Below are 17,036 nucleotides of genomic sequence, written 5' to 3' on the forward strand. Positions count from 1 at the left end.
ATGATAGATCTGCACCTACTACTCCAAAACATTTGGCGCTTGGTGGAGGAGTTAGATTCACTCCGGATCTCGCATGTGTTTCGGAAGACGAACAGTGCTGCGAACTGGATCGTCTCCTATGCAGCCCACCACTTTGGATTTGTATTATGAGGTATTTCCGATTGTGTGCCGCAGGTATTAGATCGTGTTTTATTTTATGATCGCTCTGAACTTTCTTACGGCTGAGTGTAGTGAGATGTCAGTTCACCAAATAAAAAATAAAAAATAAAACAATAATTATTTTTATTATTTTTAAATATTGCCTGTATTTTAATTTTATTTGGCTTTCTTGTGTAATAAAACAACATTTGACCTTACCAAATCCGTGATTGCATCGCTCCTCATCAAGCCATGTATCATTGGCTGGGCGTATCGAAAGAACGGCTGAGATCAGTGGGCTCTGGCCAATATGGGCGCTCGTTACTGAGCCGAACGTTGCTGAGAGGGAGGGAGACCGTTACTATTTTTCTTCGAAGTTTGAACTTTTAACCCTTATCTTAAGTGCAGAGGAAAACGAAGAAAGAGAACGAGACCTGAGACATCTACAGTTTCCATCAGAGCCCGTAAATTTTCATCTTCCTGAACCCCGTTTGAGGTTTATTATGCAATCCAAATGCCTCAAATGAGATTTTTCTTGTTTTTATTCTGACATTTGGTTGTGCAGTTTTCACAAATATGGTTGTTTCCATTGGATGAAGAGTTTTTTTTCTTTTTTTTTTTTCCTTCCTTCCCTTTATTTCTTAGTCTTTATTGTAGATTACTGAAACTGTGGACTTTTTGTATATACCTTTTGGAGTGAGATCACGTGGAGATTTTTGATGGCTAAGAGAAGATATTCTTCTGTATCTATGTTATTTTATGTGCAACGGGGCCTGAATACTTTGTTTTATTCTCAAAGACAAACTTGCAGTGGATCAGATGTGGCTAGACTTCATTTGAAGCCCGAAGTGAAGTTGAATTTGTGTGCTCTTGTTAAAAAAAAAATTTGTTCATATTTCTCGTTTATCTCTTTTGCCTTCTCTTTTGCTTAAGCATTCAGTTATAATTTATGGCTGATTGTTATTTTTGTCTCTTTTTTTTTGAAAAGTTTTTCCTTCTTTTTGAAAAGGATGTTTGTGTTGCTTTGCATTTGTTGTTATTCTTGTTCCAATGAGCAAATAAATCACACGAGAGCAATTCTTTGGAAATAAAATAGTTTTTATTGGCAAAAAAAAAAAACATGCCCTGAAGATAGCTGACTTCTGAAGTGAATTTAAAAGTTGTTCGCATTGGACCTGTGTAGGATTGGGCAGCGAGGGGCGCATCGAGCAATATTTTTGCATGGAAATCAAGCAGATGAGTGACAGCTGATACTGATTCCATGGGGAACATTGTTGGCTCATTTGTTTCAGGTTTTATTAAAGTTGTAGGTGACTTGCTTGGAGCTCCATTAGATTTTCTTTCCGGAAAGTCTTGCAGGTAGTATTGGAGCTAGTGATTGAGGTCAATTTTACCCATATTAGTTGTTATGTGTTTCATTAAAATTTCTTTGACAGTCCTGTTTCATCGCATGTTATCTGCTGCTCTTGTGCAGATTTAGTGCTAAACTTCTCTTCAGGATAACCTTATTGCTTTGCTTGTTTACTATGGCGTCGCTCGCTATATGGAGTACCAAGAAATTATTTCATGAAAATGTAATTATCAGTGATGTAGCAGATGATAAGTTGGGTTTCGAACCCACTTAGATAAAATGAGGTGCAGATTTTGTCTTACCTTTTGTTCTTTTTTTCATTATCGAAAAGGCTGGATGGTGGTTCAACTGATGCTGGACCACTGTAATTCCTATAGTAGATGTTGGATATGTACTGAGGATTCTGTATTCTCTCATGGCATATCCAGAATTCAAGTGTTCTTTCTTGGGAGATAATCTTATCTCTAGGATGACCAAGCACTTTGAGAAAGTTTGCTGGCATGGACATTAGATGGCATTTCTTTTCTTTTTTTGTGAGGACTGGAATTGTAGTTCTGAATATTGACAGAAGGACTAATTTAAGAGTCTGTAGTTCACCTAGCTATTTAAGTGGTACTAATATATGTCATCTAAATGCAAAAAATTTAAAAAATAGCGAGTTGTCTTGGAGGTAATCTTAGTAATAATTCATGGCTAGACTAGTAAATCAGGTTGTTGGAGAGGGGGTGGAAAGAGATTGAACAATAAAACTAAAGACAAAGCCTAACTCTTCTTGCTTAATCTATCAACAGATGCATTTGGTCTATACACAGAATGTAATGCTAGAGATTCTTCTTGTTTTTTTTTTAAAAAATTTTCCCTCGAATTTCTATCCAAGTTAGAAATTTTAGATAAATACAATCAGCCTATAGATACATACATACTGACACTTAACTGCTCATTTGAATGGTGCATCTTTTTATATTTCTCAGTTCTCTGCATGTTTTTTTACCAAACAGCTCTAGCTAGTGATCCTATTAATTATGCCAAGTATCTGACAAAAGTCACAAGAGTATTTTGACAACTAGTATGTTTATTCTTATGCTTCTTCCGCATCTAACTATCTTTTATCAGCTCAGTATGCGGTTCAACATGGGATTTGGTTTGTTACATCGAGAATTTCTGTATTGCCAATCTTTTGAAGTTGCTTGCTGTCTTAGTCCTCCTTTATCTTGGTGAGTATATACTCAATGGATTATTTTACAGCTCTCAAAATATTCCATCTCACCTAATAGTTTCTCTTTCTCCTATGATATGCAGTGCTATTGTTCTTCTACCTTCTATACAAACTTGGTATCTGTCACTGCATTGGTATGGGTATGTGCAAGATGCTATGGGCATGTTTGACATCATGCCTCTCAATCTGCAAGTATGGATGCATGTCTTTATGGCATAAGTCCAAGAATTTGAAAAGAATAAATGAGGAGCACCTAAGAGATATTGATGACTACTATGATTCCACTACAAGCAATGATGACTTGGAAGGGACGACATCATACACACATAAACCAAGGTCATTAGAGTTTCGAAAACTATTCTCTGAAAGATCAAGGGAACGCAGAAGGATTCACTTGGAGAGGTCTCTGAGGCCAAGGAGTCACCGAATAAGAGTTGGGATTAGCTACATGAATTCGAATGAGAGAGACCCGAGAAAGCATCATAGGCATGCAGATGCACTCCATAACATTAAGGTGACTCACACATCCAAATTTGTGCAGAAGGCCAACCCGAAACGTATTCACTATAGGAAGTGGTGAGGTTCCAAGAGACGGAATGCTTTCTCATTCAAGCGTTAGATTGGACAATAATAATAATAATAATGTTTTCAATGTTGCCTGTCCTCATGTTTGCATTTGTCCTGCATATTTAAGATTTGGCGAGTTATTGGTTCATTTTCTTAAGAAGAACTGGGCAACCACTGGAAATAGTTATCATCGGAAATGAGAAAGTGCTTGGAAAGTTGCAATAACGGCTACATAAAAAAAAACAATAATTTAAGTTCTATTATTGTTATTATTATTGTTGTCTCTTGGGAGAAAGATTGGGCATTACTGTTGATGTTGTTGATATTATTATTTATTATCTTCATGTATGAAGGTGCAAATATGACAACTTGTTGGCTGAATGTCCAACACTACCCTTTTCATCAATATTAGCAGTTGGCGGAAAATGTAGCTCTGTATCATCAACATAAACGATTTTCCTTTTCTTCTGCTGAACCTTTAATGTTCAATTGCTAAGTGGCCCGATCGATGCTGCCTTTAATGCCCAATTCCACATGACATTTTTATTCTATGCTTATGTTTATCTTGGTTAGGGTTGAGTCGGATATGGTTTGGGTTAGATATGAATCAGGTCAAAAGTTTGTAATCCAAAGCTCGCCTATGTATTAAACAAGTCAAAAATCTACATCCGAGCTGGACCCTTTTATTTAGTAGGTAATCTGATTTGACCTGCATAACTGAACGAGTTGAATAAATTAAATAGGTTAAAAATTTAATTAGGTTTTTAACAAGTTAAATTGATCTTAAACATGTTAAGCGGTTCGAGTAAAATATGCCTGAAATGCATTAAATAGGCATCGGACGAGTTAAACAAGTCCTATGTAGGTTAAATGGATCAAGTTATGGCGATCCAATTATCAAATGGGTCATAAATCTAAACATAGAATCTAACTAGTCTAGGCGGGTTGATCCATTTGTGATTTAAATCTATTTATATCAAATCCAAACCTTTGTAAAGCAAGCCAGTTGCAAGTCAGGTTGATAAGTCGGGTCATAAATTGCCACCTTAATTTTAAGAAGGGAGCCAAGTATCTTTCAAACAACAAAAAAATTTATGCTAGAGCCTGCGTTTATTAGCCCTAAAGGAAACATATTATGCCTAGTGAAAGGGACTTCTAAGGGCCTAGAAGAGGCCCCCTTTTTTTCATAGCCAAGTTTTTCTAGTGACATTCCAAATCAAACTTAGGACTATTCATTGTTGTATCATATGCACATTATTGTCGGTGATCCGACCAATTGAATAGCCACTGTATTGTTAGCAAGGTCATGCTTAATCAATTGTTTCTGTGAAGGGATATATGTTGCAGTGAGGTCATCTATTGATCAAGGGTCTAATTTCGACACATACGATTCGAAATAGCCAGACTCTTGATCTATTGTGTCTGAAATATTTGGCATTCTTAAATTGTGATGTTCCAAATTATGGCATTAGGTATTTTTCTGAAGTCCCAAAACACTTGTGGGTTCGCTCGAGGCTCACTCCAAACTCCTAAGTCCGTTAAGATCCAAGCTTGATGCACCACATTATAATCAGTTACTTGTTTTTTTAACTTGGATTATGAACTTTAGTATTGGAACTAATTCCAATTAGAATTAAGGAAGATGTATCTACAACAATGTTAGTTAAGATCTAAGCATTAGGCATGCTTACTGCCACCAATTCACTTCCCTTGTAATGTCTTCTGCTTGGTTGCGAAGATGAATCAAGGTATTCTACAGGCTCTAGAAAACTTAAGATTGGAGGAGCAGATGCTTCTCTATATCCACCCACTTCTAACATCCTCCTATCGATGTGTCATCAAGTTTCTTTGTGATAGACCATACCTCGTATAAGCGATGACTACACGTTGCATTACCTAACGACGGCATCGAAACCAGTTAATCGAAAAGCAATAATCTTTTTAAGAATGTTGCAATAATCTTCGACTGGATTAAACAAGTCACTGATCAGTTCTCAATGGTAACTGGCACTCATGTAAGAGGAGGTTGTACAATGGTAGATCATCTTAGTTTTGTTTTGTTTTGTTAGGTGGAGACCTTTGTCCCAGCTGCCACGAAATTGGCCTCCATGGGTATTGTTTTCTTAATTTCTCTTTTATTTAGATTCATTTCTATCTCCTCTTCCGTCTGTCGGCTAAAGTGACATCCCAACTGTGTGAATACTTTATTGGTCCTTCCCTTTCTTTTTCACGCGAGATTATGATGTGACTCTTCACCCTATCATGCTCATAACATGCAGATATATATAGAGAGAGGACCCATATATAGTTAGGTACCAACATCCGTATACTTGGGGGCCTGGGTTTTGTACATGAGGGTAGCATCAGTAGCTAGAACGCAAAAGGATAGGAGTTTATAGCTACGAGCAATAATGCTTGCAATGATAACATGGAAGGGGGGTCCGAGGCATGAAGCATCATGAATGAATGATGGGTGGTTCCCAAAATTATCCTTTGAATTTTCTATGACCCCTAAAAAAAATCCAGACTTGGAAGTGAATCCCTCTCATGATATGTACTTTTTATCCATTCTTCAAATAACTGCAATAGCCAACAAGCTTGGAAAAAAAAAAAGAAGGAAAAATAGTCTCAAATTTCATCTTTATGGGGTAATTATAGAAAATGTGCTCGAGATCGAGAGATTGCAGAGATGCGCATTTCATTAATTTGCTCATGTCTTTAGATCCACCTTCATCAAGATTCGAAAGATGTGTATAGCTATGTGGAGGAGGACAAATATATGACTCATGTCTATGGGTCTCTTTTGTTTGGAGGCAAAGCCACATTAGCACCTCACTAATATACATTTGGAATAACAAAGTTAGCTAGGTACCCTCGTGGCAATTGGAAGTCTACTAAAAGGATTTGTGACGCAATTTGTTTTGATACCATTTTTCGATCAAGTTATACGCTCTTCCATGATAGAGTAATATGTTAAAATTTGACCTAGGAAGCCTAAGTTAGTAAGTTTTCATAAATTTAATACGTTTTCCAATGGCATTTCACCTACCTCAATATGAAAATCCTCACTATCCCTATAGGCTCCAAACCCGTAAAGGAGGGGTAACTGCAACTTCTAAATTAACGTATCAATTAAACTACCTTACAATGTTATTATATAAAAGATCACGAAATCAGTAGGTCCCTCCATTGGATGCCCAAAAAATATAGCCACTAATAAAGAATGGATATTTTAATGTAAGAAAAGATTAAAGGTACCTGATTTCGTCTCATGTGGATTGAATAATTTGTGAAGCAAATCCCGCAGTTGCATAACCATGGTCACTTCGTTTTCTAAAGTTCCAAGTACTGTAAAGCTCAAGCAAAACGCCCGTGTGTCACTGCATGGCCGCATGCACGAAGCAAGTGGCATCACCTTTTCATCCTCTACCTTTGCCTACTTCTCCTTTCAAATAAATACATCTCATTCTCCAGCAATTACAGACAAGAAAAAGGTGGAACCACACTTACCAATTCGCATGGGACAACACTAATCCACAGAGCTTCTAGTGAGAGAGAATGAGAGCCATGGATACTCTCTCTCCACATGCATCTCACGTGCCTTGGCATGCCTCCAACTCTCGACCATCTTCATGTACTCCTCCAATTGGAAGCCAGACGAAGGAGGAGATCTTTCTGCTCTCTCTCTCTCTCTCTCTCTCTGAATTCCCAAATGGATACTTCCCGGAATAAGAAGTCACACATCTCTCGCCCTTCCATCCGTCACCATCTCTTTCTCTCTCTTTTTACTGTCTTTAGGCCATCAGTAGTGGTTTGTTGTTGGTTCTTCTTCTCTCTTCTCTCTTCTCTGCTCTAGTTCTTCCAATGGGCAACCCCATGGACTTCTATTTTAAGGTGCTGGAAATCCCCAAGGACTCCTCCCCTCAAGAAATCCGCGCCGCCTACAGAGCCCTCGTCAAGAAGTGGCACCCCGACAAGCACCCCGCTTCCTCCAAGCCCCAAGCAGAGGCCAAGTTCAAAGCCATCACCCAAGCCTATGAGGTGCTCCTTCCCTTTCCCATACTCACCCCTCTAATGCCTAAAAGTTTTATCCTTCTGTTCTTTTGTTGTTGTCGTTGTTCGTCGACTCTCCGATTCTGAATGCATTTCTCTCAATTAACACCATCCTGTTCCACCAGTTTTGTCTGACAAGCTTAAAAATCTCATCTTTTCTTCTTCTTGTTGATTTTGATGAGGTAGAACCTTTAACATTACTTAACATTACCTTGTCCAATCACCTCAATTTTAAGAAGAAAGCTTAAAAATCTCTTCTTTTGATGTTGTTCTTGTTCTAATAGGTCCTCTTTTTCTCATTGTTTCTCTCTTAATCCCATCCCATCATCTGAATCTTGTCGAACAATAAAAATATTTCTTCTTTGGTGCTGTTCTTGTTGTTATAACCCCCTGTCTCATCGTATCTCTTTTAGACCTGTCCCATTTCCTCAATTTTATCTCACACAAGCTTAAAGACTTGTTTTTTTGTTGTTGTTATAGGCTCTTAATGTTCAGGAGGACAGCAGAGCCATGTTTGGGTTCTGCAACGACGTCGGGGACGGCGGCGGAGGCGGCGGTGGTAGCAGGGGAGGGGGCTCGAACAGGGGCCGGGAAGCGGCGAGACCGTCGCCGCTGCCGAGGCACCGGAGCCAGGAGCAATTCCCTCAGAGCGGCTCAGGGAGGGGTTTCAAGGACGTGTACTACTCCATGGGCGCCAGCAGCCCAGCGGCGAGGCCGACGTTCTCGGGGTCGGCTCGTCGGAAGCCCCCGCCGGTGGAGCATAAGCTCGAGTGCACCCTCGAGGAGCTCTTCCGTGGCTGCAAGAAGGAGATCAGGTTCACCAGGGACGTCCCCACCAAGAACGGGTATATGTCCTGTTTCTTCTCTCCCTTTTTCTTTCATTATTTTTGCTGGTATTTAATTATTTCTCGTTGGTGAATCTGCAACTCTGTCTCAAAAAAAAAAAAAAAAAAAATCTTTTTTTTAATACAGCAGATCTAATAAAATCAGGAAAAAAAAGTACATAAGAAGAAATCGAATTCTGATCCTTTCAGAGGAATTTTTTTTAATTGAAAAAAAAGTTTTTTTTTTTAAAAAAAAATGCAATCTTCTTTAAAAAGTGGTGCCTTTTTTTCAAAAAAATGTTATTTATTTATTTATATTTACAGTTTTTATTTTTAGTTTATTCTTGGGAGGGGGATGCTTGTTGGAGGCAATTGCGTTGCTATAGTTGGTGATCCTTCCATTCATCCTACCATGGAAAGAGATGAAGAGTTACAGTTCTGTCCCCCAAAAAAGAAGCAGGTTTAGTTGCTTACTTTTTAATCAAATTATGGAAGTAAATGATAAGAATGGATTGAGGACATCATTGGATTCCCTTTCACAAGGAACAGTTTCTGCTGCTAGTTTAATTGGCCGACAGGAATTTTCTGCAACTATTCTGTGGTAGGTTGGGATACTTTTCTGTGGTAGGTTGACCCCAACCTACCCTTTAGAGAGATTATTATCTGGAATAGTATACAATGCAAGTAGGATGGGCACTTGTTTCTTACATTAACCAAATTGAGCAGAGTTATCTTATCTTTAGCTTCTAATATTTATAAAAATGTTTAAAAAAAAAACAGGAATGTATAAAAAAAAGATTATACATGAAGTCTACACAAACACTTGTTATACAAAGGTATTGGTATGCTTGGTACGTACGTCGCAAAGAAATAGCTTTTCTGTAATGAAATTAACTATAGTTGCATATGATTTGAATCTAGCTGGAAATCAGAGCAAAATGTCCAGCTTTGCTACTCGTGGATGGAAACATTACGAGTAGAAGAGATCCTCTGATGAATGACTATTTTAGTGTTTACATCAATTTTGCTGTAGAAAGTCAAATTTCGAGAGAACGAATGCGAAAGATCATCTTTATAATTCTCTTCGCTCGGAATTTGTTCTGATGATGACGTTTCCGGGAACTTAATCTCATTCACTGACAAAATACATGTATGCAGGTTGTGAGTAGAAATATCCATGACAAATCGCCATCATACCAGCTGAATTGTTACTAATTTCAATTATAGGTCAGCTAAATGGCTACTACTGCATCTGTAATTCCTAACTAGGCCAAGTCTTTACGGGGTGGTCCCATCCTCTAAGGTGGTCTATGTTCTACTTTGTAATCCAAAAAAAAAGAGGATATTAATTCGGTATTACTGATGTGAAACTGAAGGAGTCTAGCTTCTAAACACTGTTTACAGAAAAGATTAAGGCTTGAATCTATTGATGGGATTAGAGCATAGTTTTCTGGAGAGAAACTTTATATAGATTAACGAGAAGATGTTTTCTGTGATCATATATTTACAAGCACCAAGTTAGTGTATGTCTGGGCTCCGGCTTATCCATTGAATGGTCCTTTGAGCTATAGTATTGGATGAAGGTGGAAGACACAGACAGCACTATTTTGGGCAGTGTATCATCTCTTTACTAGTTCCTGAAATTCAGAGATAGTTTGAAATTTGTGTGAATTTTATTCCTTGTATTATTTGAAGTTCTCATATAATGTGCTGCTTTGTTCACTCCATATTGTGATGACATCAATATGTCATCTTAAACTGTAAAAAGAAAACTTGGGCTAAAGCTTTGTTTCTCTTTCGCTTTGGTAGGTTAATTGTTCAGAAGGAGGAGAGACACACAATTAAGGTGAAGCCAGGATGGAAAAAGGGGACCAAAATCACATTTGAAGGGATGAGGGACGATGTTGTCGTCTTGATATCAGAGAGGGAGCACCCCATTTTCAAGAGAGTAGGTAATGACTTGGTGCTCAAAGTAGAGGTCCCCTTGGTGAACGCCCTCACTGGTTGGACCTTCTCTTTTCCACTCTTGAGTGGAGAGAAGATGAGCTGCTCCTTCCATGATGAGATCATCTATCCAGGATACGTGAAAGTCCTTAAAGGTCAAGGCATGCCTCTTGCGCATGAGGAGGGGGTCAGAGGGGATTTGCGAGTAAAATTCCACATCATCTTCCCCACGAAACTAAGCGACGAGCAGCGCTCGAGCATCGTGGAGCTTCTGAATGATTGCACTTGATCATTGCTAGTACTGTTCTTCCCCCTATCTTCTATCACTGTTGATATCCATGTCTCGTACATAAGAGTTTCAGGTGCATAAAGGTTTGTTTATATGCAGTCATCCCTGTGCATAAATGAAGTATTGAGTTGGTGATTACTCTCCTAGTTGCCAGTGAGAACTGTTTCCATGTTAGTAGATTTAGAAGTTGCCTCACCCTTTATACCCCTTTAGCTGGAGAAATCTTTTGAGAAGTTGACCCTATGTGATATTTTATGTGCTGTTCCTTTTGAACTTTCTGGGGCCAGGCAACAACCAGTCTTGTCTATATGTTGCAGGAATATATGAATGTTTTTTTCCAGCAGGCATCTTGATACTTTCTCCATTTGGTGAACATTACTTCATGACCATGCCTTTTTGCACCAAGCTCTCATGGGAGGAAAGTATTATATATATTCCTCTGTCCTTTGCCTAATTTTCGTGTCCAGAAAGTTTTGATGTTCTCTCAAGAAAAATTATATCCCTCTTCTTTAATAGCTCGAAGGTGAAAAATTTTAGTTAGAATCTAAAGAACATTGAAGATGCTAGCTAGTTTACCTTGTCCATAAATTCTTTTGGGGTTTGTAGCCATAATTTGAACCTATGGATCTCTTCTGCTCAGGGGCGAAAAGAAAAGAAAAAAGCAAAAAAAAAGGTGTGTAAAGACATCTTTTAATCTTTTAACAGTGATGATTAAGAAATCAAACCACTCAAACAACACTTAAGATAATTATAAGAAAAAACAGTACATAAGCTCTTTAGAATGCTATTACACAAGCAAATGGGCTTAGGCTTTATGTGGCACCAGTAATTGGGCCATAAAGTGCTCGACCCAACCATGACAAGCCACAGTAACAAATATAATTGTCAGTATTTTTTTGGGTTAGAATCAGGCTTGCTTTTCTTTTCTCTTCTTTTTTTTTTGGCTAAGAAGGATGATTCATATCATTTTAGAACTGAAACATTCAAAAATATCAAAAAATAACACATCCCAAAGCGCTTTAGGCAGCTCCTGCTCCTCAACCCATAGGGTATCTTTAGAGTGATTCGGTCTACGGCCTCGTTGACCTCGCTGTAAATATGCTTGGTCTGAAAAATCGGACTTGCTTTTATTCACAAAAGAAGTCCGTAAAATGTTTTGTTTTTCCTTTTCTCGGGTTTGACAGAATTGTCTATCAAGACTCTAAGGGTAACCTCCTGTAACTGTCAAGTTCAAGGGAAGAAAGCTCTAAATATTGAGAAGATTAGGCCTATTTATTTAATTTCATCATGGTAACACGATGATATGTTGAAGTTAATTACATGATTATGACTATATTCTATTATAATCACATGCTTATAGTGGACAATTTATATGTAACATACTACCAAAAAAAATTATTAACTATTCTCAGAATTTAAACATTTTTGTAAGATATTGACAACTATTAGAAGATTCTAAAACGAGCATGGAATTGCAATTTCTAGGACTGAAATTATATCAGATATTGATAAATCCACAAAATGAGTTCCATATTTATTCTCAATGGGTTTAGGTATGAACATATATCCATATGTATTCTAAAAACATATAGATATAAGTCGGATATTAGTTATATCTACTTTTAAATTTCTTTTTTAAATATGGATATAGGTTGCATATCCTTTTAAATATAAATCAAATTATGAGCAAAATTTACTGATTACAACTCATATCAATAACATAGTTAAGGATGGCAATGGAGGGCATGTGACATCCATCAGTTCCTCAATTCATAATTTTTTGATCGTTGAATTTTGTTTGTACTTTGTACGTGTCCATATGCAAAATAATGAAAAGAAGAAGGGGGTAAAAAGGATTTGGAGAGTAAAATATCGAGTTAGAGAGTAGGCGAGCCCAACTTCTCATGGTGAATCTTAGGCAATTCGTGCATGGTGCCCTTAATAAGCCCAGGCACTGTTTGGCTCCATTCCCATGCCACCTAAGATTATAGGGATAAATTGATAAATTTAGACATGAAAAGTTAAATATTTAAATTTAAATAAGATTAAACTGGTGGACTCTGTTTGAAAAATCCAATAAAATTGGGTTGGATTTTCTTCAGAAATCATATATGTTGGTTCGTATTCTTATAAAGACCTATCTTAATCTTAGACTAAAGACCTATATATTTTTTTTTTCTCCTATAAATTTTTTTGGTTGGAAAGATATTAAATTGATATGGGCCTATTCAAATAGACTATTTACTCTATAAATCCAATAGAAAATTCAATCCATTCATACTGGATTTTCCAAACAAGCTCTAAACTTTTCTCCTAATCCTAATAATATGGAAAGGTATGCTTGCAGTACAAGTTTGAACCTGTCCACTGGGCCACCTAATTTGCTTTAATTCATATGAGTTGTTGGATTTTTATTTTTTTTTTTTAAAAAAAAACCCAATATGAGTGAGTTCGCTCACTATCCCAAGCCATCTCTCTCCGAAGCCTACGAAGCACCGCTGTTACGCCTTTGTTTGAGACGACCACATTCACGTACAACCATTACGCTTCTTATCTTTGATTCAACTCTTTTACCTTCTTAAATCATGTTCATTTAGATGGCCAAATGAGAAAAAAAATCAAGTCCGCCGTAAGATATTGGTGCTCAGACTGGCCATTTATTAGGAATCTTTGATGAAGAGCAAGTCAGAGGTAGGGGTGCAAATCGGTTGGATCGGATCAGATCATGAGTAATCTCGACTTAACTCGGTTTCTCATTCGGATCTTAATTTTAAACCCAATAGAAGATCGAGTTGGGTCGGTTCGGATCTACGGCTACAATTTTTGACCCAACGAATCATTCGGGTCTACCTATAACCAGGACCCGATCCAAAAAAATCATGTCCAGTTCGAGTTCATGTCGGATCTGGGTTGGATCTGAATTCAATTAAGATTATCTTGTGAAAATAATTGTGAAAAATTTTCTCAGGTATAGCTGCCACTTTTCATTAATTTCTAACTTCGATTTCAAGCTTTCACCTCCAGAACTTTAGTTAATTGTCATGGTTCCTGCATGTGACTCATGATAGCTTGGCTGTCATTCATGCTAGGGATGTTTCCCTTAATAAATTTAAGTTCAGAACTAAATTTGACGCTAACCTTGACTTATATCCAGAAAGGACTTTTTTTTCATGTGCATGACATTTGCTTTAACTGTCAGAGTTCATATTGAGAATGCAATTTAATTATCTTTCGAGTTTATATCTAACTAGGGAAGTGACATGTTCTTGCAGTGCTTGGTTGAAAAAGGCTATGAGCTTGTTTCTGGTTGGTAAATCTGAAGAACAAGGTAACAAGGAAATATCTTTGCTTCTTCAACTGCATATTTTACCAAAACCCGTCCATTTAACAGTGATAAGTTAGCAAGACACTTGATTATTGTTCCCATGATAAACACGTCTACAAAAATTATCCAACACATACTGTATTTAGACATCTACAAAATTTCCTGCTGATTGTACATCATGTTATATGAATTTGAAGGGGCTCTTGCCTTTATTTACTGGTTGGGAATATAGAACATTCTAACAACTATTTGATGCTTAGCCGTGGGCCAGTCGTAACTGTAAATTATGAAAACAGTCAACGTTAACTCCTATAGTCTTTCCACAGGGAATTGATGGGTCTAAAATTGAAAAGGTGTTGGAATTGGTTCATATTGCAGCTAATAAAAACACAGTTCTTGGTGATGCGTCATGAGCGCGGTTTCAATTTTCACAAGATGCCCAAGATGGCTGTTTTTGTTGTATCATCGGCCCTCTGACTCTTTGAGGCCTGAGCGTAATTTCAATTTTCACAGGAATATAGAGCTCGAGCTGGAACTTAACAGAACTTGTTTGCACCCCCGTGGGCTGCAGCTCGCGGGCCCAAATAATTTTACAAATTAGGATCAGATCACATTGGAGTGGGTCGTAGGATTGAAAACCCAAAATTATCTAAATTTCAAATGGGTCGGATTCGGATCGAGTTTGAATACAATAAACCTAGATCTGGCCTAGAAAATAGAACGGATGCAATTTTAGGATCCGACTTAGCCCTATAGGTTCTCCAAAATGGGTCGGATCGGATTTAAGCGGATTGGGTCGGGTCACAGGTCAACCCGACCCATTTGTAGCCTTAGTCAGAGGTTCATACACGTCATGCAATTTTTCGGTGAAATGCCTAGAGAAGAGAAGAGAGAGAGAGAGAGAGAGAGAGAGCGCTATTATTTCTCCGCTTCTAGCCTTGAAGTACACAAAAGATATAAATGATCTTAAATATCAAAATTCAATTCAAAAATCATAAGGACACATGATTAGCGTAGAATAAGATTAAGAAAAGAGCATAAATCATTTTAGCTTCTTAATTCTTATTAATGAACAGTTATATGCAAAAGATATAAATGATCTTAAATATCAAAATTCAATTCAAAAATCATAAGGACACATGATTAGCGTAGAACAAGATTAAGAAAAGAGCATAAATCATTTTAGCTTCTTAATTCTTATTAATGAACAGTTATATGCATGTGTGTATTCATTCGCATATATATATATATATAATGCAACGAGAAGGTGTTGAAGTAGCTACAACAACTATTTTAATAGTTATTATTAGCATAATTTTAGAGAACATGTAACAATCTGTATGAGCTCATAATACTTTTTTTTTTTTTGTTAGCGTGATTCTATATCAGTTTATATTATTTTGCTTATATACAGTCTATACACTAGTATATATAACTCTTGAGATGTACCGAATGTAAAGGAACAGAAAAATAAAATCATTTTTGTTTCTCTTTTTTCTCTTATTTTTTTCTTCTTCCACACATATTTTAATAATTATAATACTATTATAATAAGAGAAATTAGGCAAAAATTGATGGAGAGGGGATGGAATTGATGGACATTGATAGGCGAGAACATAGTTGGGTTCTATTGGGCTAGTTTGCAGCAAGAAATTAGGTAGGAATATGGTGGAGTTCGTTTGGATTTAGGATTGGTTTTTTCTTAAGCTCGGCTCAAAATTAAACTGCCAAGAAAACGAACACCTAAACTGCCAAAATATTTTTTTTGGGAGATATCCTAAACTGCTCATAATATTTGTTCCAAGTTCGGGTGATAACCTAAACTGCCAAAATATTTTTTTTGTTGTTGTTGTTGGGGATGTGGGATGTGGGGTGTGGAGAGAAAGAACCTAACACTACGCGTGCTTTGCGCGACTGCTTTGTTTATATCATACTCTAATAACATATTCTTTTAGCTTTTCTTAATACCAATTAACATCATGCAATCAAATCAATACCCTAAAAAGAAAGTGGAAATGGAGAACAAGGCGTCGAAAAAATAAAAAAAAAAGTAGATGGAAGACGTCATGATCGTCTCGTCACCTTTTTCTTCTTCTAAATTTTTTCGGCGAGAAAGGGGGCAGAATCTCCCATTCCCACTACCTTTCTTGGGCGAGTCATTGGAAAAATGAGAGTTAAGTTCAAATATTTGAAGTACGTTCTTTGCAACCTTGGTACATCCATCCCACACATGCCTCATTTCTTGGGAGCCCCCACCTCTTGACCATCTAAATATGAACTTTGATGGAAGTCTGCCCGATGGTGCCGATCAGACGGGAGTAGCGTTTTTCATCAGAGACCATGGTGCCAGACTGATTACAGTAGGAGGATGTTGCTCCTTCGAGGCTTCGGCTTTTAGAGCGGAGCTTAGAGCAGCATGGGAGGAGATTTCCTATGCGAGACATGTTTTGCAGGCTGGTTGTATCATTCTAAAGAGAGACTCAGCTTCTCTGATGGCGCGTCTTAGGGTAGAGGGACGAGAAGAGGTGGAGCACCTACTTCTGGGCGATATTAGTCAGATACTACGGAAGTGCTGGATTCTTTAGGTCAAACATGTTCTTCGGAAGGTGAACCAGGTGGTTGATTGGGTCGCTTCCTTCGCTGCGCACCACTTCCGAGAGTTTCTTTAGACTCAACAGTTTATCATTTCTTTTATTTTGCGTTGGTTGCTTGACTCTGATGTAGCTGGTTGTGCTCATGCTAGGATACTGTGAGCAGCCGTTTCACAAAAAAAAAAAAAAATCTAGAGAACATGCCTTTAAAAGTCCTAATAAGGTTAAAAAAACGCCACTTACTAGGCTATATGTGACCCTTCTAGTTGGACGACCATTTTCTAAATATCTACCCGGCAATCTAGACTAACTTGCTGAGGATATTAGCATGACAATAGCCTTCAGATCTTTGACCAGCATTAGTTTGACAGCAACAGTACTGTTTGTACCGGTTAAATAGTTAAAAATTTTTAAGATAGCAACATCTATTGATATCTCTCTCTCTCTCTCTCACACACACACACACACACATATATATATATATATTATTATTATTGGATCAGGCCTTAACGCCTCACATTTGCTGTACTTCCATTTCTCACCTGATAAACCTGTGGGTGCTCTTCAAACAACCTGCATAGATTGATATATGGAGAAAAGATAATTATACGGATAAATACTAAGGTAATATGTAAATGATTGCAATGCAAGAAATAGGTACGAATATGGCTGGTACAAGTTTGAGAATAAAAAATTGTCAATCTTGATTTGAGATGGTCATATGCTACACATAGCCAA

At 37.4% G+C, this 17,036-nt stretch overlaps 2 protein-coding genes across 2 annotated transcripts; both read left to right on the forward strand.

Annotated features, from left to right (window-relative positions):
- The first annotated feature begins 1,399 nt into the window (after window positions 1–1,399).
- On the forward strand, window positions 1,400–3,515 carry LOC103702732 (uncharacterized). Its single transcript, XM_008785284.3, has 3 exons — window positions 1,400–1,497; window positions 2,603–2,703; window positions 2,789–3,515. Exons 1-3 carry the CDS (start codon window positions 1,400–1,402, stop codon window positions 3,283–3,285), a joined length of 696 nt encoding a protein of 231 aa, XP_008783506.3. The 3' UTR covers window positions 3,286–3,515.
- Window positions 3,516–6,585: 3,070 nt separating this feature from the next.
- On the forward strand, window positions 6,586–10,722 carry LOC103702612 (uncharacterized). Its single transcript, XM_008785106.6, has 3 exons — window positions 6,586–7,313; window positions 7,806–8,170; window positions 9,959–10,722. The coding sequence occupies exons 1-3, from the start codon at window positions 7,137–7,139 to the stop codon at window positions 10,380–10,382; spliced, it is 966 nt and encodes a 321-aa protein (XP_008783328.3). The 5' UTR covers window positions 6,586–7,136; the 3' UTR covers window positions 10,383–10,722.
- Window positions 10,723–17,036: the final 6,314 nt, after the last annotated feature.

Source organism: Phoenix dactylifera, chromosome 2 (assembly GCF_051530095.1).
Source record: "Phoenix dactylifera cultivar Ajwa chromosome 2, Ajwa_hap1_PhDact_Kaust_v1.1, whole genome shotgun sequence".
NCBI classification, from domain to species: domain Eukaryota; kingdom Viridiplantae; phylum Streptophyta; class Magnoliopsida; order Arecales; family Arecaceae; genus Phoenix; species Phoenix dactylifera.